The sequence below is a fragment of the Pelmatolapia mariae genome, linkage group LG18 (assembly GCF_036321145.2).
Source record: "Pelmatolapia mariae isolate MD_Pm_ZW linkage group LG18, Pm_UMD_F_2, whole genome shotgun sequence".
Lineage (NCBI taxonomy): Eukaryota > Metazoa > Chordata > Actinopteri > Cichliformes > Cichlidae > Pelmatolapia > Pelmatolapia mariae.
Window position 1 is genome coordinate 26,433,591 of NC_086243.1, and position 24,338 is coordinate 26,457,928.

Genomic DNA, 24,338 nt, shown 5'->3' on the forward strand with positions numbered 1-24,338 from the left:
ACCAGCTGCTACTGTTTCTCAGTATATATCGGCTGGTGCAGGGGTGATATTTGACCTCTTGAAAGGATGATAAGGCAGGGACTTTTAAAACAGTTTGAAAGGTTTGTAAGAGATATAGTTTGTTAGAATACCTTAAAGTAGAGCAAGTTTGTTTCAGAATGGTGAAACATGGAGGAGTTGGTGGGTGACTCAGCAGAAGGATGCCTCAGCAGTCTTAAATCAGCAGCTGTTTGAAAGAGTACTCATAGTCCTGCAACCCTTTACAGTGTCCTTTTTTCTCCTCTTAAAGAACTGTGGCTACAGGAGAGATGGATGAAAAGTCGTTAAGTCTCGCAAAACATTCAAGGTAATAAAAAGTTTTCAAACAACAAGAAGATCTTAAAGTTGCAGCAGATAGTTTGCTGACACTTTTATGGGTATATATGCTTCGCTGCAACCATACATGGGCATGCTGTGAGCTTGAGACCAAAATCACTAATGGTACAGGATAGTTACAGTACGTATAGCTGCCGTGGAGCTCTGAATGTAGCTCTACTGAAGCCATAACGCCTTCATGACACTCACTTTTCCATTTCCTTGTCCTACTTTTCTCTCTGGCTGCAGCTCAGGAAAGGTTGTTAGTTACACATGGAAAGTTCATGACAAGCAAACGTGCCAAAAATAAATAAATGGAAAGCTCGCGTTTAAAGCTGCAAATAGCATTTTAATTATAGCTGAAGAGCACAAAGGGCTGAGTTAAAGGAATCAAATCACAATCAGATAACAGGACAGTGCAGTCGTTGGTATTGATTAGTGCAGATGTAGAATTGCGTGGGAGAACTATTTCATACTGGAGTGATTATACACCGATTGGCCCACAGCATTAAAACAACCAGCATATGAGGTAAATAACAATGATCATCTTGTTACAGTGTTCGGTCCTGGCACTCGTGCGAAGGTTACTTTGACACATACCACCCATCTGAACCCCCCCTCACCCCTAACCGCTGCAAAGTCATGCACCAGTGACAGTGGCAGTAAAATGTGGCTCGCCACACTGCTCAAGAAAATCTTCCAGAACAAGAAAAATAGCTTAAACTGTTAGCCCGACCTCCAAACTCCCCAGATCCCAATCCGGTGAGCAACAGTGGAAAGCACAAGAATCAGACCAAGGAGTCCCCACCCAGCAAACCACAGGAACCAAGGGGTCCACTGCCAACATCCCAATGTCAGACACCGCCATTGTATACATGTATGTGTAAGCATTGCTCATGGGAATATTTAGGTGGGTTTTTTTTTAAGATCCACTGTATCTCCAGTCCTCTGATACAAAGTAATGCTTTTGTTAATTGAAAAAATGAAGAAAATGCAGAAAAAAAGCCTTATGAAACCAAAGAATCAACCTCAGCACCTTCTCGTTGCTAACACACCACGTGTTCTCCTACTGGGAAAAAACACTTTGGTCCAAACTATGTGACTGTCTGTCAGTTCAAGGTTTAATAACATCTTCAGTGTGATAAAAGCACAGTCTGCAGCCAAATTGTAGATTATGACTTCCACAATCTCTTAATTTTTGAACTTTGTCACTATCTTATCAGTATTGCATAGTTTCTCATCCTATAAATGGATAAACAAGGTCGCCCTGACTTCAAGCTGCTGAACGACCTTGTAAAATTGAATCCATGTAGGTTTTCATTAAGTGTTTTAGTAGGCCAGAAAATAGTGCTTAAATTTTTTTGTGAAGGCAGACAAAATATGTTTCGCTTTTCTGTGCACTAGTTAATTTTTTGTATATTGCACAATCTGCTTACTCACCCTTGTCTCTCATTTCAGGCCCTTCCCTTCTTGCCCTTCTGTGTGTTTTTTTTCTCATTTGTCTGTTATCTGTATCCTTCTCTCCTTCTTCCCATTGACTATGACAGTGGATTTTATCACAGTATGGCATCTTGAAGGATGTTTCCATTTCTAAAGTGCATCAGGAAGGGAGAGAAGTGGAGGAGCTTTAATTTGAGACTCTATGAGGAAGGGTGTTTAACCTGTGAAGTCATCTATGTCCTTTTTTGTCACATTGTGTTAAGTTAATTAATAGTAAGACAAAATATAAAGGTTGTCTAAACACTGTCACATCTGAGATCATAAAAAACAGACAATACAGCTGTTCCACAAAACAAAATGTAATTGATATGGCTTTAAAACGACTTCCCGAAAGGAAGGATGTCTCATTTTGTTCTGTTGCTTGCATCTATGATGGGAGGGACCAAGATGTGAGGAGAGGGTGTGAGGAAAGGAATGAAAGAAGTGAAAACTGAGAAATGTATGTGCTCCACCTGTGTCCTGTTGTCTTCCACTGTCATCTGCCACATTGTCCTCATTATTGTGCACGCACTGTTTTCCGGTAATCCTCGCCTCATGTTAGACTTCCTTTTTGTGTCTGACCCAATTTTGTCTCTTTGGGGTTTTTTTTCTTTGCTTGTTTCTCCTGGTTTTATCTGCCAGTTTTGACCGATCACCTGTTTACTGTATACCTGGACTCAGCTTTACTACAGTAAAGGGTTTGAACTTTCACCTGATCTCCCTGGTCACCACAGATAATATCCATTACAGTGACTCTTGTTTTGTTGTTCTACAGATTCATCTTGTCACATGAAATCACACAGATATTCACCAGGGGGAGGTATAATCTCAAACATAAGAGACTGAGCTCTGGCCAGCCTGACCGACACATGCAGGTTCACATAGCTTTTGTCTTTGTAGAAATCCCTAGCCGAGTTCATCAGTAAACGCAGCTGCAATCCAATTTTAGGATCCTCAAGTATGTGAGAAACAAATATAGCAATCCGCCTGCTGCCTGCTGTTAATGTGACAAAGCAGCCTACAGGCTCTGGTTTTAATGCCAATAATGCTCCACTGACTATATTTATAATCATGCTAGTTCTTGTTAATCTATAACAAGTTCCTGGCAGTGTGCTCACACCGAGACAGCTGATGATTAATAGGTTTAATGTTTACACGCTTAGCTAATATTTGTGAGTAACTATAATCGTGACTGAGGCTCAGAGTTGCATAAACTCTTACTAAAGTATCACAAAAGTCAGATTCAGCCTCTGATACACTGTAAACCACAAAAGTTGGCAGAAAACAAAACATGAAGGTAACCGATTAAAGTGGAAAGTTTTGTTTTATAGTCCTTTGCATTTTTTTTTATATTATTCAAAAGTAGTGTATCACTATGATTTCGTTACTGTGGACAGGCACAAGTAACAACTATGCAATCTCAGATTAAATACTGCCATTACTGATAAGAAAACATGTGTTTAGCACACTAATTTGCTATTTTACTAATGCTGATGCTAATGATAGCCTTTTAGATCGGCGTCTGCTCTGGATTGCAACGGACAGTGAAGACAAATCACATTAGACCACTGAAGAAAAAGCATTTTGCATCTGAGACAGCCTTATCTTACCCAAGCTTTATTATGGCAGAAAGGTAAAGGAGCAGGCATCCAAAAAGGATCTACCTATTCAGCTGAGCTGCAAAATAGACTAATAAAGGAATGCTCTGTTTTCAGTGTAAAAGATATTACAATAGATAGATTTAAAGAGGACCAATTATGCTCATTTTCAGCTTCATATTTTTACACTTAGACTCCACTAGAGAAGCTCTGAATGAGTCACTGTTTAAATATTCTTTGTTTATCTTATGCTGGGCCTCGGTGGAGCCCCTCTCCACTGTTCACTTGCAGTTCATAAACCTTCTAATAACAACAAATGTTAACTCCTCTCCCTTTACCCGAATTTCCTTCTCATTATAAAGAGGTTTCATCAGCAGGGGTGTTTGGCACACACAATATGTTAGCTAATCTCCCATAAACTTATAAGGCTTATACTTACATCATAAACCTTATAAGTTTATTAGGTTTATAACGTAAGTATACATCTAAATGTCTCCAATTACTTTGGACCTTGGGCTATAATCTGTTAAATGCTCTTGAGAAGAACACTGGTGGCTACTTGCTAGGCTGACCTATAAATAACAGACTGCAGACATCAGTCTCTTTGTTTGGCATAAAAAAAAAGTAACAAAGTGAGAAGAGAATATTTCGAAAGGCTTTTGATCACCATCTTCACTTTTAGTTGAGCCCCCAATGGAAGTAAAAAGAGATCAAATTGTGGTTTTATGAGGGGGTCTCGTGTTTGACTATTTCTTGACTGGCGTCACATAACCTTTGATAAAAACCCAACTTGGTGCTTTACAGGCTCCATAACACACTGATATTTATGTGTGGTAAAGTGTTGAAGTTCCCCTTTAAAATAAAAAGATGATATGAGACTGTGCAGTAAGAAGCTAAATTCAACACGGCAAAGGGTCAGTGTAAAGTCAGAGGACACAAATGTGTTGAAAGCAAATGAGCATATTGGGAAACATACTTCTTTAAATTACTTAATTTGTTACACTCACACACACACACACACACACACACACACACACACACACACACACACACACACACACACACACACACACACACACACACACAGCTTGACCAGCTGTTAGCCATTAAAAATCAGGAAGAAATCAGGCTCGGGCCAAGCAGAAGGCTGTGTACAAGCAGTTTCAGGAAGATGAGGATGTATGCATGTCAGCACTGCTGCACATTTCAGGCTCTCAGCACATCTGCGTCTCTGTTAATTAGCCACATGTTCTCAGTTAGGTATTGTGCTGTCATTCAAGTGCTTGTTGTTCCACATTTAACTCTTGGCAGTGTTTGGAACAACACGTCTGCTTTTCCAGTGGAAACATGATGCTGCGTAAGAGACAGAGTTCTTTCTATGGCCTCTTTCAGTTGAGATTGTATCAAACTATTGTAGTGCTGCTGACTTACTCTTTGTTCTTCCTGTGATTCAGAGTGGGATGGCCAAGAATTAATTTAGTAACTTAGGGTAGGGAAGCTGATCTGCGCAGGACTTTTGTCCCTATAAATGAAACTTATATGAGATGGAGTAAAAAATCGCACACACACAAAAACAAGAGAGTTAAGATGTGTAATGTTTAATTATTGCAGTAAGATTGCACAATATTTCTTTTATTAAAGTGAAAATGTGCAAAAATGGACTTTGAAATGTTTGAATTACTTTTTTAGACACAGAAATGAAACTTTTGTTAAATCAAAGTAGTAAGATGGGTCTGATTTGTTTTTATCTGCTGATTCAAAACAGATTTTTAAGACTTTAAAGAATTTCCCTAAACCATTGCAGCAAAGGTATTTTTTAATGCAGAATAGTACAATTATTCTTTTCTCCTTCATTTAAAATCCAGACACTGAAAGCATAACATCAGCGTTTGGCAATACTGGCTTTAAGTTACTACGTCATGCTGGAAGTTGGACCAGGATTGGCCTCCAGTCGAGTCGTGACCAGACTGGTAAACATCTTGACCTCTCTTTTTTTCCATGAGCTCAGAGTCATTTTCCTCTTTTAGCAGACCACCTAGTAAAGAGTCTTTTTTTTGTTAAATTCTGTGCAGGTAAAACATCGAAGTGACATGACAGAGAAAATACAGAACAACATTTTGATGATCATGAATTTCAGTATAATTGAAATCCCAAAGGGGACATTTCTGGTATAAAGAGAACATAAAAAGTCTTCTGTGTCCACGTTAATGACGATATATTGCTCAGGATGGTAAACATGGTTAATCACACAAAGCTGTTAATTTAGCCTCATATCATTTATCTACCGACCACTTTTCTCATATATATGCTGTAAACCAAACTTTAAAAACTGTCTAGGCTGGTTGAAGCTGAGTCATCATGTTCCTGATTTATGGTAAACCCCTATTACCTCTGATCTTGCCAGCAGCTACAGCACCACATTCCCAGACCAGAATGTCCAACGTTTCCTTTAGAAAAATAATGTACAAGTCATTGTGTCACGATTGGGCGTCACCGCTGTCTTGTTTCCTGACGGTAGATTTACAGGCAACTTAAATATTCATAGTTTCCACTCTGCCCCCCTTGTAGCCTCCAGTGGTCAAACATTTACAGTTGGTGTGAATCACAGTTGTCCCTGATTCACACCCTGGGATCCGCGCAAAGCTGGAGTCTCTCTGAGAACAGAGGTGGTGGGTACAAGTAAACAGGGGAGTACAAATAGTTTGCATTGAGCTGATGCTGATTTACAGTCAGTTTACTTAGTTAATTCATTTATATACTTTGTGAACGTTCAGCACAATTAGAGATCGGAGTTTAACAGGAAATCAGGTTTCAAAACAGTCAGTAGGAAAACGTGGTGCTTTGCATCTATTTCAGTGGACAATCATGAATTTGATGAATGAAAATCAGTTTTAACAGTCAATCCTGAGGAATCCTAAACTGCAAGCATACACTCACTGGAAACTTTATTAGGCATACCTTGCTAGTCCCAGGTTGAATGCCCTTTGTCCTTAAGAACTGCCGTAATTTACATAAATACATATAAAGATTACATCAACAAGATGTTGAAAACATTCCTCAATTTTTGTCCATACTGACATGACAGCATCACATCAGGGTGGCTGTAGCTGAGGAAGTAGAGCAGGTCATGTACTATTCCCTGGCTGCTCCACTCTGCATGCCAAAGTATTCTTGGGTATCCATAGTGCAAAAAATATCTAACAAAAACTCAACGCTATCTTTGTTTTCATTCCTCTGTCTTATTTCCATGCACACAGCATGTTTTGAGTCTTCTTTTGGAAAATCTGTTGATAGCTTATTACTATCCAAATAATAAGCATTCCTGTATACATGAAAAAATGTATTAAAATGGGAACTGATCTGCCATTAAAAATTCACTGTCTGGCTCTATCAAAAGTCAAATTGCTTGCAGCAGTATACGTGAAAGCAGTTCCACAGCCTTGGACAAACTGGGCAAATTCAGTTTTATTTGGAGCATACTGCTACCCTTACTTCCTGTTTCTCAAGCGTTGAAAAATACCAGACGAGTGGAGTAGATCAGGTCTGCCAGGTAGAGGATGAAGTTGACACCGGTGAGTACAGCCACTGTCATGCCCTTATCCCACGAACACAACCCCAATTGTGTGTTGCAGTTGTATGGCCTATTTTTATTCCCACCGTGCCTGGGGTCAAAGTTGAAGATAGGCCAGATGATGGTTGCTAACAGGTAGAGGACCACAGCCAGCATGGCGTAGGCTGACAGGAACCGGGGGAACGGGAAAGGCAAGCACCCGGTACACTCGCCTATACAGAGCAGGATGATGACTGCTGACAGGATGAAGCAGATGCAGTAGACAGCCATGCAGTACTTCAGTGCATCGTGATGGTCGTACAACACGGGATCAGTCACAAAGACGAAGATGATGCAGGCCACGAAGGTCTCACAGACTTTCAATAGTCCAGGTCCTGTGGCCATGTAGCCGGCCACCTCACCTGGATGTGCCTTGCTGATGCTCACCTCACTTATGTAAGCAATGGTAGCCAAGCAGGAGAAGACGGCTGCCATGATGCTGTAATCGCGGATCGTACTGGGGCCCATAGAACCTTTGAGGAAGTAGAGTGGGAAGATGATAGAGGCGGACAAACAGAGTAGGGCAGCGTAGCAGGCAAAGGTAATAGGGAAGTTCTTCCAGGAAACAGGGACTTTCGTCTGCAGACCGAAGAGCTCCACTAGAAACACGAGCAGAGTGCCGGAAAAGCTGAAGGCCCAGCAGAAGATGCACCAGTCTCCGGTGCCGGGGATGATCCTGGCACCATGCACAGCCACAGAGAATGCCACACAGGAGAAAGCCAGGGCTGCCAGCCGTGTCCACAGCAGAGGGTTGAAGTGGAGGACTATTGCCATGATGAGAGGTGAATTGGGCGAAGAGAGAAGCAGAACAGATTCCTCCTATTTGTGGGAGTTGCCTCTGTCAGGCAGAGAAACCTGTAAGAAAAAGAAAATGATTAGTGGTATTCTAGAGTCTGATGCAACTTTTTATGGCTCCAGATGAAATACAAGCTATAACTATGTGAGGCCAGCAGTCTGTGCCCAAAGAGAGTCAGTCCTCCTACATAATAATTTCTGAGTGAAACAATGATGCCTTTGTATTTTCATGAATGGCTAAAACAAGTGAAATGGTGAAAACACAAACTGAAACTGCAAATATGACTTCACTGTGGTCAAACACATCACAGCCCATTTGCATCTGGTCAAATCAGCTGGTGAACACACCAGCTTTTTTTTCTCTGGTAGTTTATGTGTCATACAAGCTTGTATTAAACCCTGGCTGTTTCCATTGCGACAGGTAAATGTGTATATTTATTGACTCATATTACCAGTTATTTTCCTGTGTGTGTGTGTCACACACTTAATATTAAATATCTATCCCAGATTCTGCAGCTTCTAATAAACTTTGACATATTTCAGTCTTGACTTACAAGGGGATTGACTCAGATTGTGACATGACAAAGCTACACCAACAGGGTGGCTAAAAAAAAGTTTAGAGTTAAATAAAATGTTCAAATTGGACCATATAGGAGCTTTAAGCAAACCAAAGCATAAAAACATGAAAGTAACACACAAACATCTGTTTATCATGTGGTTTTATTGAAACACTGGAATACATTTTCCTTCAACACTGATGCTGTGTCCACACTTGAAACAGCTGAGTATAAAAAAATGTAAAGACTACAATCCTAAGAACATGTAGATGGAGAGAAACCTTTCTTTTTTTAAAATAGATTTCTTTGAGTAGTACCACACAAACAGACGTAGCGAATATAACTTTAGCAGTGAGGGACCAGCATTAATAGGTTCTTTGATATTTGGAGACACCAGAAATATAAACACACAACGAAAACATTAATACGTGCACTTTGACTATATGTTTTCCTTGTTTTTTTCAGATATGTTCTTACAATAGATTGTAGTTTGCAGACACACACATTCCATAACAAGAGCAAAACCTAGCCTGCCAATCATCTTTAACATCATGTAAACCAATGTATCACTTTAAGTCATTGAAGTGTTGATATCATGAACTTAAAAAAAGACTAATTGCTAGAACCCAAAAACTCAACATTATCTTTGTTTTTATTCCACTTTGTCTTTTTTACATGCACACAGCATTTTTTGAATCTTCCTTTGGGAAATTTGTTGATCGATTACTACTATCCAAAGCATCCCTGCATACATGAAAACTGTATTTTCTGTATTAAAATGGGAACTGATCTGCCATTAAAAACTTTGAGTAATATCAGCAGATTCCAGCAATCACATTCAGGTCTCTATATAAAAGATAAGAGTCTATTTGGGTCACTGGAAGCAAATATTTGCCATTTACATGCCCCATCACATAAACAGAAAGCCATATTGTTGTATGTGTAGACACAACCACTAACTTGCCTCTTACTCCTCCCTTCTCTCTCTCTTGCTCTCTCTCTCTTCCTCTCTAAGAAATTCAGTCATGCAGTATACTTCACACAAAATTAAATTTGGCAAGGTTTCAGGGCTAATATTAAAAATATCAGGGCAAAAAGAGCGCAAGATCTGTGTTTTGACCAGCCGAATATGTCAATCTCTGCCTATGAAAAGCTTCATTCATGGCTTGAGCACACTCTCTTTTGTGTTTTTTTAAAAATGCATTTCCGTATTTACCACTGCACAGTTACCTTGGGCCATAGGGCATGCGTTTCTCCTTCTGTCTGGTTCTAGCAAAAGTCAAATCATATCATTTTCAGGGTAAATTTCAAACAACAAATTGAGTCACACAAGATTTGTCTCAGCTGTGCTATCATGCTAAAGTTTGCTCTTTAGCCTCCTATCATGGCTTGTCCTCTAGTGATACCATTAAAGTGACCAGAGTGCTAAACTGAGTATGCCACCATTTGCTTGCAGCAGTAACAGTGACAGCAGTTCCAAAGCCTTTGTCAAAGTGGGCAAATTCAACTTTATTTGGAGCATACTGCTAGCCTGACTTCCTGTTTCTCAAGCATTGACAAATACCAGGCGAGTGGAGTAGATCAGGTCTGCCAGGTAGAGGATGAAGTTGACAGCAGTGAGTAGAGCCACTGCCATGCGCTTATCCCATGAACACAACCCCGATTCTGTGCTGCAGCTGTATGGCCTATCTCTATTCCCACCGTGCCTGGGGTCAAAGTTGAAGATAGGCCAGATGATGGTTGCTGACAGGTAGAGGACCACAGCCAGCATGGCGTAGGCTGACAGGAACCGGGGGAATGGGAAAGGCAAGCACCCGGTACACTCGCCTATACAGAGCAGGATGATGGCTGCTGACAGGATGAAGCAGATGCAATACACGGCCATGCAGTACTTCAGTGCATCATGACGGTCGTACAACACGGGGTCACTCACAAAGACAAAGATGATGCAGGCCACAAAGGTCTCACAGACTTTCAATAATCCAGGTCCTGTGGCCATGTAGCCGGCCACCTCACCTGGACGCGCCTTGCTGATGCTCACCTCACTTATGTAAGCAATGGTAGCCAAGCAGGAGAAGAAGGCTGCCACAATACGGTAGTCGCGGATCGTACTGGGGCCTGTGGAATGTTTGAGGAAGTAGAGTGGGAAGATGATAGAGGCGGACAAACAGAGTAGGGCAGCGTAGCAGGCAAAGGTGATAGGGAAGTTCTTCCAGGAAACAGGGACTTTCGTCTGCAGACCGAAGAGCTCCACCAGAATTACGAGCAGAGTGCCGGCAAAGCTGAAGGCCCAGCAGAAGATGCACCAGTCTCCGATGATGGGGATGGTCCTGGCACCATGCACAGCCACAGAGAATGCCACACAGGAGAAAGCCAGGGCTGCCAGCCGTGTCCACAGCAGAGGGTTGAAGTGGAGGACTATTGCCATGATGAGAGGTGAATTGGGCGAAGAGAGAAGCAGAACAGATTCCTCCTATTTGTGGGAGTTTCCTCTGTCAGGCAGAGAAACCTGTAAGAAAAAGAAAATGATTAGTAAGTGGTGTTTTAGAGTCTCATGCAATTTTTTATGGCTCCAGATGAAATACAAGCTATAACTATGTGAGGCCAGCAGTCTGTGCCCAAAGAGAGCCAGTCCTCCTACATAATTTCTGAGTGAAACAATGATGCCGTTGTATTTTCATGAATGGCTGAAACAACTCAAATCCTGAAAACACAAAACTACAAATAATGAGTTCACTGTGGTCAAACGCATCACAGACCATTTACATCTGGTCAAATCAGCTGGTGAACATGCCATCTTTTATTTCTCTGGTAGTTTATGTCTCGTACAAGCTCCAGACTTGTTCTCATAACAGAATTGAAGCATCAAGTGCAGCCTCCAGTGGTCAGAAATTTACAGTCGTTGTGACAGTTGTCACTGATTCACACCCCGGGGTCAGCGCAAAGCTGAAAGGAATCTCTGAGAATAGAGGTGATGGGTACAAGTAAACAGAGTAGTGAGAGGTAGTTACCTTCAGGCCAAATATTGTTTTTCTTTTAGCTAATTAATTTATATTTATTTTTCCTTTAACAAGATGCTGAAAAAATTCCTTAATTTTGGTCCATACTGACATGACAACATCACAACATGGTGGCTGTAGCTGAGGAGGTAGAGCAGGTCGTGTATTAATACTTGGCTGCTCCACTCTTCATGCCAAAGTATCCTTGGGCAAGATACTGAACCCACTGATGCATCTATAAGAGTGTGAATATATGTCATGGTCCCTCAGTCCTCCCTGACTGACTTCACCCTCTCCTTCCTCCTGTTGTTGTTGCCTGTACTTGTGGGTGGGACTCATCCTGGTTTCCCACCTCTGGCCTGACACACCTGGAGTAATCACCCACCTGTCTCTGATGTCAGGCCACTGCCATAAGATGCAGTCAGTCAGTCTTTGCTGATCTCCTTGGATTCTTCCCGCGTATTTCCTCTGCACAGATGTCCTGGATACCCTTGGAGCATGAATTCCCGCCTTTGCATTGTGTTTAACATTGTTGCATTTTCAGTGTAAATAAGCGCACTGAACTTTGACTTCCTGAGTCTAGCATTTGAGTCCAGCCTGCCTGGACAAATGTGTGTGGTGGTTACAACATGCGCAAATGTTAGAAAGCACTAAGCTAGAGCCTGTATGAATGAGTGAAGGAGGCATTGTCACGGTGTGAGGCGTAGGGTACAGATTGGACGCAGAACAGATTCAACACAGAAGCTGAGAATATGTGGCAAGAATTTATTAGGAGTGACACAGTGAAAACTGTAGTGCTAAGTATAGTGGCTGGCTATAATATATATATATATATATTAGGGGTGCAACGATACACAAAATTCACGGTTCGGTTCGATACTTTGGTGTCACGGTTCGATATTTTTTCGATACAAAAAAATGTTCATGCTTTTTTTAATTTGTCATTTATTAAAATTATAAATATATATTTTAACTCAAATCAATATCTGATCGAGAAATCCCTCATTTTTGGAAAAGAGCGTTTATTACAGAGAAATGGCTCTTTCCAAAATAAAAGCTATACTATACGCTTCTTCTGGGCTGTATTCTCAGCAGCATATTAAACATATCAGGTCCCCATAAGGAGAATCATGTGCTAACGGCTGTCTAAATGACTCGGGTAAAGTTTGTAGCATGGGTGCTTGTTGTTTTTGTCTGCTTCCACTTGTCTTTGCACTAGGATGATGTCGGAGTAAATGTGCAGTCATATTCATTGTGTTCCCACTAGTGCTGTCAGCGTTAATCTGAAATGACGTTAACGCCACAACACGGCAAATCTCCGATAACGAGCTACCGCGGATCGCCCCGTGCGTGGGGCTGGACAGCGTCAACACGTTAACGAGCAAACTGCGCTAACGCAGTAGTTCCCACCCATGTAAATGAGCATTGCGTGGCACATCCCACATACTGTTTTACTTTTGTCCATGACGCGCTTACCTTCAGTGTCATACTTCACATGAAGACCAAAATAGTTACAATGGCCAGATCTGAGTGAGGGTGGGGTAGGTTCAATTTGCTTTGTTGCAACAAGTTTAGCTTCTGTCTTGCTAGCTTGCGCTGCGCTCAGTGGATCTGCGCTCGACAGTGCAGCCTAGGCGGAGTAGTCGAACGCAGATCCACTGAGCGCTCAACACAGACAGCATCGTCAGAAGAAAAGTTGATAAAATAAATAAAAAATTTTGTATTGTTCGATACACATGCGTACCGAACCGAAAGCACTGTATCGAACGGTTCAATATCGATACGAGTATCGTTGCACCCCTAATACACACACACACACACACACACACACACACACACACACACACACACACACACACACACACACACACACACACACACACACACACACCCCCCCCCCCCCCCCCCCCGTGGACCATGATTGATGAGAAAGCTCTAAGGCTAAAGTTTTGAGCTACGTTTTGCACAACAACTTCTATATAAAGAGCATGAACAAAGACAGTAGCTATGATGAGAGCCAAGATACTAAGATTATGAATGTGGCTAAGTACTGTGAGGTGAGCTGTTCTTGTACATGAGCTTGAGAATGGGGTTCCAGAGTCCGGCGAGAGTTGCGAGGTATTGAGACACTGCAATAACAGGAGAGGAGAGTTAACTTAGAGCCAGGAAAAGATTGAAATGATAGTTAACAAGAATGAATTGCTTGAGCTTACTTTTGTCAGCAGGTGAAGGTTTGCTAGAGGGAGAGGCAAATCCAGGTGAGCACATGAGGGAGTTGATCCTGAGTGGTCCTAATGGTGAGACAGGGAGGGAGCCAGGTGGAACAGAGTGAGGAAATCCGTACCTGAGCTGCGGTGGAATTGACAGCTGGAGCAACTAGTGATCGGGCTAAGGTTCACTGCAGACGGACAGTGAATGCGATCCGTGGACTTGACTGGAGACAGAGAAACACGGTTAGTAAAAATATTAGTGAGAGCAATAAGCACAAGCAGCCGACTCTAACGCTGGTTAGCTGACATTCTGGCAAAGAGTAGTTGTGATCGCTCATCTTAAGTACTGCTGTGATAATCGGCCTCAGGTGCGGCTCCTGCAAGGAATCTCCGCCCAGAGGAAGAGACATGAAGCACGGCAGGAAAACAAATTGCCACTCACCCGGACCATGACAGGCATGTTGTATAAAGCACTTTGAGAGCTCGAGTAAAATAATAAATAAATAAAATAAGGCTGTGTTCATGAACCAGTCTACATACCACAGTTGATGTGTCTTATTCCACCATGTTTCAAAGAGGCTCTCTTGCATTGAGGCCTTCTTAGTACAATGGAACGATTCTGATATGATTGGAGCTTTGTGCAATATTGTTGAGCAAAAGAGGTTCATAAGGTTTGATGTGTTGTGCAGAGATCCTCTTCTGCATACCTTTGTTGTATTAAATGGTTATTTGAGTTACTGTTGCAGTCCTATTAGTCTTGCCATTCTCCTTTGACCTCCTGTGAGGCATTTCTGCCCAGAGAACTGCTGCTGGACCATTGTTGGATCACTTTCTGTAATATTCAGACCGCTCTCTCTGCCACAATAACAATGAAAGTTCAAAGAAACTTAAACACCCTTTCTTCATTCTCATGTTCAGTTTGAATTTCAGCAGGTTGTCTTGAGCATGTCTAGTGCCTGAAAGTGCTGACTTGTTGCCATGTGATTGATTGATATTTGCATTGAACAGCTGAGCAATAAAGTGACCAATTTTACCACCAACAGACCTGAAGAATTTCTTGGATGATTTGTTAGTATAGTTAACTGCATATCCAGTCGTTATGCTTGTCAAATAATAAAATAAAATAACACATACATCAAATACTCAACAGGTCCAGGCTGGCTTGGATCTCTGGTCTCTTTACTGTCAATCACTGCAATTAGGGCTGTGCGATATGACCAAAATCTCATATCCCGATACAAGACATCTATCATCCCGATAACGATATAAATCACAAAAATTTAACATTTTCTGTAAATTCTGTGAATCTCGGGCAGTTCAACTTGCGTGAAGTGTTTCCAGCTGGGCGTCGTGTACCTGGAGTCGAGTGTTTTAAGGATGTATGAAACTATGCATTTTAGACATAAGTTGTAACGGCCGCAGTTTTCTTTGTAAGTATTTATTACACGGCGTGCTGCGGGGAAAAGCCTGTTCTAACGTTTGAGTCTAAGGTTTATTTTTTAGCACCTGACGGCTCTTTTTTGCTTCTTATCCGTAAATACTCTGCATATTCTTTCACGTGATTCAGTTTATTTTGAAAAGTCTCAACGGGATCTTGAGCTTTATTGTGAAAGGTTTATGTGGAAAATAAACAAGCGGACACGCGATGGTTTTACCGTCCTTGTTGCTAACGACAACGCATAAAAACAGGCGCTTGTCCTTCTGTAGTGTGGTTATATTAAATATAAGAGAAAGAGAGAACTTTAAGAAATTAATATAGCCCCTACAGTGACCATCAAAACGATGAAAAAATATTGCCGTAAACACTTTATTTTGCGACACCACGAAAAAAACAATAGCATAAAATGAAACAATAGATATTTTTATATCGTCATCCGACATATATCGTTATATCGAACAGCCCTAACTGCAATATATAGAAATACAGAAAACCATGAGCTGCGTGTGTTGTGCATCTGCTAGGCCAGCTCTCCTGATAAAAGAATTAAATCCATGCCATTAACAAAATACAGTAGATATTTCTTTCACTTGCCAATAGCGACCTGGCTAACTTAGCATGGTAGCGTTACAGTTCTATCCTCGAGCTAACCTCATTAAAAACTCATTATTAAACAAACCAAAACGTGGCAGTTTGGTCATATTCAACTTATTCAACATATTCAACAGTGACTTACCTCGGGCCATGCTGGAAGGAGCTGTGACCGGGGCACACATGCACGCGCCTATGTAATCACGCAGTGCACAACCACAGGAACACACACAGACTCAAAACACATAGGCAGGAGATTAAAACACAAAATAAAATATTTAATAAAAAAAAAGGGTGTTTTTGTGAAATTCATAAGGATTTAACACATTTGCTACATATGCATAACTTCAGCTTTTAATTAAATTCAGATGTAGTTACATAGTTACCTTGACCAAATGTTTTGCACCAGGCTCTTGTCTGTATAGGTTCTCAGTAATCCAGGTTATCGTAGCCTAAGGAGCTTCGAAAGAAAACGACTGGACTTGTTAAAGTTTCTTGATGGCGTTTCACCTCAGTTTTAAATAGAAACTCAAGTTGTTTTCCTTCCAAGCTCTTTAGACCAACACGCTGTTTATTTTGGCTGGAAAGGTGGAGGTATTAACATGAGAGTTGGTTGTGGGACTCACTTTTGGAGCCAGCCCCATGTTGCCACTGAAGGTATTGATTTTTTTTGGGCTCTTGCTTTAAACCCTGGCTGTTTCCATTTGGACAGGTATCTACTTATTTACCAGTTATTTTCCTATGTGTGCGTGTCACACACTAAATATTAAATATCTATCCCAGATTTTGCAGCTCCTAATAGACGTTGGCATATTTCAGTCTTGAGTAAGAAGAGGAGCTACACCAACAGGGTGGCTAAAAAAAGTTTAGAGTTAAATAAAATGTTCAAATTGGATCATATGGGGATTAAACCAAAGCATAAAAACATGAAAGTAACACACAAACATCTGTTTATCATGTGGTTTTATTGAAACACTGGAATACATTTTCCTTCAACACTGATGCGGTTTCCACACTTGAAACAGCTGAGTATAAAAAATGTAAAGACTACAATCCTAAGAACATGTAGATGGAGTAAAACCTTTTTTAATAGATTTCTATGAGCAGTCCAAAACAAATAGACGTAATGAATATAACCTTAGCAGTGAGGGACCAGCGTTAGTAGGTTCTTGGATATTTGGAGACACCAGAAATATAAACACACGATGAAGACATTAATACGTGCACTTTGACTATATGTTTTTCTTGTTTCTTTAAATCCATATATGTTCTTACAATAGATTATAGCTCACAGATACGCACATTCCATAACAAGAGCAAAAGCTAGCGTACCAATCAGCTTTAACATCATATAAACCAATTCATCACTTCTTTAAGTGGTTGAATTGTTGGGATATCATGAACTTAAAAAACACGACTGACTGATGCAAACCTGACAGCTGCTTTGTGTACTGCAATACAGTTTAATGATGCCATTAAAAAAAAAGGTCACAAAAGTCAGTCACATGGCACTGAAATATTTTCTGTAACAGTTAATCTGAAATTTTCACCGATTGTCTTTTTATATATACACTTTAGACATACACTCTGCCAAAAGTATTAAACAAAAACTCAACATTATCTTTGTTTTTATTTTTCTGTCTTATTTACATGCACACAATATTTTTTAAGTCTTCTTTTGGGAAATTTGTTGATCGATTACTACTATCCCTGCATACATGAAAACTGTATTTTCTGTATTAAAATGGGAACTGATCTACCATTAAAATTTTTGAGTAATATCAGCAGATTCCAGCAATCACATTCAGGTCTCTATATAAAAGATAAGAGTCTATTTGGGTCACTGGAAGCAAATATTTGCCATTTACATGCCCCAACACATAAACAGAAAGCCATATTGTTGTATGTGTAGACACAACCACTAACTTGCCTCTTACTCCTCCCTTCTCTCTCTCTCTCTCTCTCTCGCTTTCTCTCTAAGAAATTCAGTCATGCAGTATACTTCACACAAAATTAAATTTGGCAAGGTTTCAGGGCTAATTTCTAACGTTTCGGGCCAAAAAGAGCACAAGATTTGTGTTTTGACCATCTGAATATGTCAATCTCTGCCTATGAAAAGCTTCATTCATGCCTTGGGCACACCCTCTTTTTATCTTTTTAAAAAAAAATGCATTTCCGTATTTACCACTGCACAGTTACCTTGGGCCATAGGGCATGCGTTTCTCCTTCTGTCTGGTTCTAGCAAAAGTCAAATCATATCATTTTCAGGGTAAATTTCAAACAACAAATTGAGTCACACAAGATTTGTCTCAGCTGTGCTATCATGCTAAAGTTTGCTCTTTAGCCTCCTATCACAGCTTGTCCTCTAGTGATACCATTAAAGTGATCAGAGTGCTAAACTGAGTATGCCACCATTTGCTTGCAGCAGTAACAGTGACAGCAGTTCCAAAGCCTTTGTCAAAGTGGGCAAATTCAACTTTATTTGGAGCATACTGCTAGCCTGACTTCCTGTTTCTCAAGCATTGACAAATACCAGGCGAGTGGAGTAGATCAGGTCTGCCAGGTAGAGGATGAAGTTGACACCGGTGAGTACAGCCACTGCCATGCGCTTATCCCACAAACACAACCCTGCTTGTGAGCTGCAGCTGTATGGCCTGTCTTTACTCCCACCGTGCTTGGGGTCAAAGTTGAAGATAGGCCAGATGATGGTTGCTGACAGGTAGAGGACCACAGCCAGCATGGCGTAGGCTGACAGGAACCGGGGGAACGGGAAAGGCAAGCACCCGGTACACTCGCCTATACAGAGCAGGATGATGGCTGCTGACAGGATGAAGCAGATGCAATACACGGCCATGCAGTACTTCAGTGCATCATGACGGTCGTACAACACGGGGTCACTCACAAAGACGAAGATGACGCAGGCCACGAAGGTCTCACAGACTTTCAATAGTCCAGGTCCTGTGGCCATGTAGCCGGCCACCTCACCCGGACGTGCCTTGCTGATGCTCACCTCACTTATGTAAGCAACAGTTGCCAAGCAGGAGAAGACGGTTACCACGATGCGGTAGTCGCGGACTGAACTGGAGCCTGATAAACCTTTGAGGAAGTAGAGTGGGAAGATGATAGAGGCGGACAAACAGAGTAGGGCAGCGTAGCAGGCAAAGGTGATAGGGAAGTTCTTCCAGGAAACAGGGGCTTTGGTCTGCAGGCCGAAGAGCTCCACCAAAATCACGAGCAGAGTGCCGGCAAAGCTGAAGGCCCAGCAGAAGATGCACCAGTCTCCTGTGCCGTGCCCGAGTTCGGCACCATGCACGGCCACAGAGAATGCCACACAGGAGAAAGCCAGGGCTGCCAGCCGTGTCCACAGCAGAGGGCTGGAGTGGAGGACTATAGCCATGATGAGAGGTGAATTGGGCGAAGAGAGAAGCAGAAAAGTTTCCTCTTATTTGTGGGAGTTTCCTCTGTCAGGCAGACAAACCTGTAAGAAGAAAAAGAAACTGATTAGTAAGTGGTATTCTAGAGTCTCATGAAACTTTTTATGGCTCTAGATGAAATATAAGATATAACTATGTGAGACCAGCAACCTGTGCGCAAACAGGGTTCATCCGACTACATGCCAATTTCTGAGTGGAACAATTCTGCCTTTGTATTTTCATGAATGACTTAAACAACAACTCAAATCCTGAAAACACAATTCGAAACCGCAAATAATGACTTCACTGTGGCCAAACGTGTCACAGCCCATTCACATCTGGTCAAATCAGCTGGTGAACACACCATTTTACTTTCTCTGGTAGTTTATGTCTCATACAAGCTCTAGACTTGTTCTCATAACAGAACTGAAGCCCCAAGTGCAGCCTCTTTCTTTCAGACATTGCTCAATAGTCATGTCCTCAGAGATGGGTGTTGTGCTACAAACTCCACAGACCCCTGTCTGTCATCGTGTTGCAAACGTGGCCTATTTGTTCCACACCCACTCCCAATGCCGCAAGTACAGTGCAATTTGGAATTTAAACTATGAATATAGTCTAAGAAAAGCTGAAGTCTTTTTGCCCACTCTTTTTTTGGGTAGAAAATTCAGTGTAGCATAGCACCAAGCAAAATTATATTGCTCCTAATATCTAATATCTTTAAGGTGTTTTAATTAAATTTTATATTTGACTAGAATATTTAATGTAGTTTAAAATATTTTTGTCAGTGGTTAAAAAGTTTACAGTTCATATTTCTAGAAATATTTCTGGAAATGTAAGATTTAGTCCAACAAGTATGTCACTACTTGCCTGTCACAACTTCTTCAGCTGGCTGCAGAGCTGCTTTCAGTTAAGTTACATCCACGTGGGGTAAGAGCTGATGCTAGCATTTTACAATGGCAAGAAAAAACTATAAGACCTCTAATTTCCAAGACTGAATGTGTCACATAACTTTTTTGCTTTCATTTGGCAGTAACTTAAAAACATGGTGCTCTTTGTTGGAGACACCTTGTTGCTTTAATGCAAGATATATATTTGGCTTCAACCAACATCAGGTTTATGATGATTACAAATTCCTGAGCAATAAACTTTGTTATCAGTGGCCACAATAAATTAGTGGTCATACTGGACCTGGAATGGGTATCATAGCAAAACTCATAAGTCTGTTGAGTTTGAGCAAGTCTGTTTTAATTTGACAATGAAGAACATTTTTAATGATGAAGAGAATGAATCCAGTATTATTTTATTATATATAATCTTACTTTTTTGGGTGACAGTATAAAGTTTGTTTATACTCTTAATTTCTACTTTGAGTCTTCCTCAGGTTAGCAAGTGTTTATTTTGTAAATTAAGGTTTGATTTAACCACAGCATCCACATGACCAGAATGCCAAACTCGACGCTTCAACGCAGAAGATTACAAACGTACAGGGGTTGGGCTGTCATACTGTCACAATGGTGGATGCACATGTTAAAGTGGTCAACGCTTCAAATAATCAGGTCACCATTTTTAGTGGTAATCCTTCTCAGACGAAAGCTCGAGCTCCAGACAGCTCAGGCTCAGAAGCCCCACCCACTAAATGTTCAAATCTTCTGTTTGCAAGGGAAGAGAGTGGCTCTATGGTAGAACTCAAACAGCTTTTCTGTTAATTTTACAAAGCTACAGAGCTGGAATTCAGCTAGGCACACTTTAAAATGTCAGAAAACATCTATGACAGAGCTGAATGCAACGTTTTCACTCAAAAAGTACTTAACTTGATACAAATCGATAGAAAACACAGCATCGCTGTTTTGGCCTTATATCTTTTGGTACACTTATCCCTCATCCTTCTTACCGTTTGCTCAATTTCATTGCTCAGCCTTCCACCCAAAATAATTAGTACCAGTGTTATCTCCAGACTTCATACCAACAATTACTTACAAAATGCTTTTAGCGATCTGTATGCAAGTATTTTCCAGATAATATAATTTACCTCAAACTGCAACTGGTTGGGCAGCTGCACTGCACTGCAAGGTTGACAAGATTAGTCAACTTACAGAAGAGTTCATATCCTGTCATTGTCCTTGCTGTAATGCTTTTAGGAAAATTCTATATAGCAGCTTATCTAAGGCGGTGTTTTGGGGAGGTTGGATTTTTTTCCTTGGTTTTTTTTCCCACATCTAACATTTTTACAGCTCAGATTCACTTTGGCTACACTGGCTGCCTTTCCTCCCTTCCCCTCATGACATCTATTGCCTTCTTGGCTCCACAAGTGCTCCTCTCCTTATATAGCTTACACAGAGAGACAGTTATAAACATGGAGATAAAGTCTGTTTACATTAGTCCTATTAAACATCTATGAAACAGTCATGGTTGGGGAGGTGAAAAGCTAAACTGGTGGTGAGGTATCAAGACAAAGAAGTGGACAAAAAAGAGAGAAATGGGGAAAAAGAAACCATGCAAACTGATTCAGGATGACTCACTTCACCCTAGGAGGGAGGAGAACACGGGGGAAGCCCTGTACCTTGGCCACAGAAGGACACATAGTTTAAACACAGTGATGGAGTGGAATAGCAAAAGGTTGAGTCACTACAAGGCCCCTAGCTTTCACCACTCCTCCTTTCTCTCTCTACCTCCTCCCCTATTTCTTATAAAAATTTTCCAAGTTACTCATGGTTTCCAGATGTGCTGCAGTCTGGCTGCTGCCGAACAACTGGTAACTTTGTCATGTTTGCCAAGTTTTGTCTTTTCTTCTCTTTTTCTTTCCTTGCTTTCCTCCTCATGGTCTCATTTGGTGGCTGGCTACTCCCTCTCTTTTCCATCAGTTGTCCTCTTTCTCCCTCCCTGTTCAACAGTCCCTACCCAGCCTGAGAGTCAGGGTATCAATTATGCTTTGTGTAAACCACTCAAAATAAATGAATATGGAGGGTCGTAATGGAAAAATCAATCCCGCTACTCCTACTGCCATTGCTTTGCTACTTGTGGAATTGAATCAGGAAAGAATAAAGGAGAGGAAAATAGTCACGATAGCGTGGAAAAAGTGTCATTACACAGCACAGCATGGAAATCACAGGGGGGAGGGGGGGGGACTTCCTTAATTGCAAGAGATGCTGAAAATAGAAAATAGATTATATCAGGATGTGACAGCATCATGCTCCTCTGCACAGACACATATCACACACACACACACACACACACACACACACACACACACACACAAATATCATGTCAAGATGTTCAGGAAACGAATGTTTCAGTGTCCCAGCAGAGAGGTCATGTGGTCTCCTTGTTTTGTTGCCATGACACAACGTTAGTTACTCAATTTCACCTATAATCCACTTACAGGGATGGAGGCACAAGATGAACAAGATGAACTCTGTTGGCCAACGATTTCAGTATGTGCAAGTCAGAGCATGATGTCAGCGTATTCAAAACTGAGCACTGCGTTTTGAAAGGTCGATAGGCATTTGCTGAAAAAATCCTAAGTAGTCGAGGCACAAAATCTTTCTGATAAAAGGTACAGTGAGGATCACATTTTGCTTCTCTGAGACTGACCCACTCAACGAAAGCCACATCTCTTAATTAAAATTAAAGGAAAAACTTAAAAAAAAGAAGAAGAAATATTTAGGCATATCAGGGAATAGGTAAAAGGAGAATGTAACCCCTTTGTAAAGTAAAACATGTAAGTTTGACAGCTCTGTTTTAGCCTCATGCAGCGGTTCATTCATTGACAGTAAAGTGGGAGTGCCACTTGCCACACCCTGCTCCAACCACAGAAACACACCACACTGCAGTCTTTTAAAAACATCTAGTCTCAAAAACATATAACAAACATTTTCTTTTGGAAAATCGAACTACGCGATAATATTTAGTAAAACATCTGGATATTTAAAGTTACTCCTCGTGGTGGAAAATTCTAATTCGTCGAAAGCCTGTAGATTTTCAAAATAAAAGCGTAGACTAAGTAATCAATTCTTCTCAGTAAAGTCTACCACTGTGTGCTGTGAACTTTCCTGTACACTTCTCAAAACGCCTACCTTGATCGCAAAAACACCACAGCGGGAAGTTTCCTTTCTGCTTTCTCGTTGCTGCTGCTGCTGCTCTCAGCTCCTGAGAACATGCAAGTGGTAGGAGAGCCGACGATTGCAGGTCCTCAGCCCCCTGGCTGGATCTTCTAGTAGCTCAGACGAGCTGCTCCCCGCCCAAAAAAACAAATTAGGCGTCAAATGTCTGCACCGTTATTCTCGTCTGACTTAAATCATCCTCCTCCTCCTCCTCATCTCCCTCCTCCATGCTACCCAGGCTACTGCTCTGTTACTCTGAGCCCTCTAATCTTCCTAATTAGTTTAATACTATTTATTGGTGCAAAACTAATGAAAAGCAGGGAATCAAAATAATGAAAAGCTTCTGTGAGTGACTGCAGCTTTCTATGTGAAGTCTGTTAGCATGATATGCTTGTTGGAAATGCAGAGCTACCTGAAAGTTCACTTTTCATTGTGCCAGAATCCTTCTAGAAGCATGACTTGCCAGCCATCGTGATATTTACCTATTTTGAACACTGACCTAAATTAATTTCAGTATCACTCAAATACATCTTGGACTGAAGTTTAAGGGAGATTTCACGAACGGCAAAGATGGTGGCAGAACCCAAGAAGCTGATGCTTCTCAATAAGAGAAAATGGCTGGGAAATTAGCAATACCTTGCTATAAGCTATGGAAGCTTGTTTCCAACTCTGATTTATGTGCGTGTGTTTGTGTGTGTGTGTGAGAGAGACTGATTCATTTATTTACTTATTTTTGCCATCTGTAAGTCAGAGTTTCAGGTTATTAATCTCAAAATCTCGACTTAATATCACTTGTTTCCAGTTACTTTGAAATTGCATTGCAGCATTTTGAGTTAGGACAGCTAAGATCAACCATAATTCCAGTAGCAGTAAATAAAAATAAACAACTAAAATATAATAAAATAATCATTTAAAAAAAAAGATTTGATTAAAAAATCTAATTTGATTAAAAAAATATTTTTTTTCTTTTCTCCTTCTAATCAGGTATTTATTCACACGTGGTCATAACTACATAAGTATTACTGAATAACTGTACAGTACTGTTAATCATAATGTCACTGGACAAAAGCATAGGGCTGGTGATAGAATATAGTTTTATATTCTATTTTTATTTTACTTGCAAATCTTGTAGGCTGCTGTTTATTTTAAAGCTGTAGTTAGTTGTTATATTGTACATTTTACTACCAATCAGAA

General features: G+C 40.9%; 3 protein-coding genes across 3 annotated transcripts; all 3 read right to left on the reverse strand.

The window, feature by feature from the left end:
* Nucleotides 1–5,093: 5,093 nt before the first annotated feature.
* Nucleotides 5,094–7,949, reverse strand: LOC134617063 (myeloid-associated differentiation marker homolog). The gene has a single exon (XM_063462229.1). The coding sequence runs from the start codon at nucleotides 7,813–7,815 to the stop codon at nucleotides 6,934–6,936; it is 882 nt and encodes a 293-aa protein (XP_063318299.1). The 5' UTR covers nucleotides 7,816–7,949; the 3' UTR covers nucleotides 5,094–6,933.
* A 636-nt stretch (nucleotides 7,950–8,585) lies between these two features.
* LOC134617113 (myeloid-associated differentiation marker homolog) lies at nucleotides 8,586–10,858 on the reverse strand. The gene has a single exon (XM_063462297.1). It carries the CDS (start codon nucleotides 10,819–10,821, stop codon nucleotides 9,940–9,942), a length of 882 nt encoding a protein of 293 aa, XP_063318367.1. The 5' UTR covers nucleotides 10,822–10,858; the 3' UTR covers nucleotides 8,586–9,939.
* A 5,719-nt stretch (nucleotides 10,859–16,577) lies between these two features.
* LOC134617455 (myeloid-associated differentiation marker homolog) lies at nucleotides 16,578–23,284 on the reverse strand. The gene is made up of 2 exons (XM_063462702.1): nucleotides 23,118–23,284; nucleotides 16,578–19,109 (listed from the first exon to the last, which is right to left on the reverse strand). Exon 2 carries the CDS (start codon nucleotides 19,026–19,028, stop codon nucleotides 18,147–18,149), a length of 882 nt encoding a protein of 293 aa, XP_063318772.1. The 5' UTR covers nucleotides 19,029–19,109; nucleotides 23,118–23,284; the 3' UTR covers nucleotides 16,578–18,146.
* Between the last annotated feature and the right edge of the window lie 1,054 nt (nucleotides 23,285–24,338).

Coding starts and splice junctions, on each gene's coding strand:
- LOC134617063 (XM_063462229.1), bottom strand. CDS start 7,815: ATGGCAATAGTCCTCCACTTCAACCCTCTGCTGTGGACACGGCTGGCA.
- LOC134617113 (XM_063462297.1), bottom strand. CDS start 10,821: ATGGCAATAGTCCTCCACTTCAACCCTCTGCTGTGGACACGGCTGGCA.
- LOC134617455 (XM_063462702.1), bottom strand. CDS start 19,028: ATGGCTATAGTCCTCCACTCCAGCCCTCTGCTGTGGACACGGCTGGCA.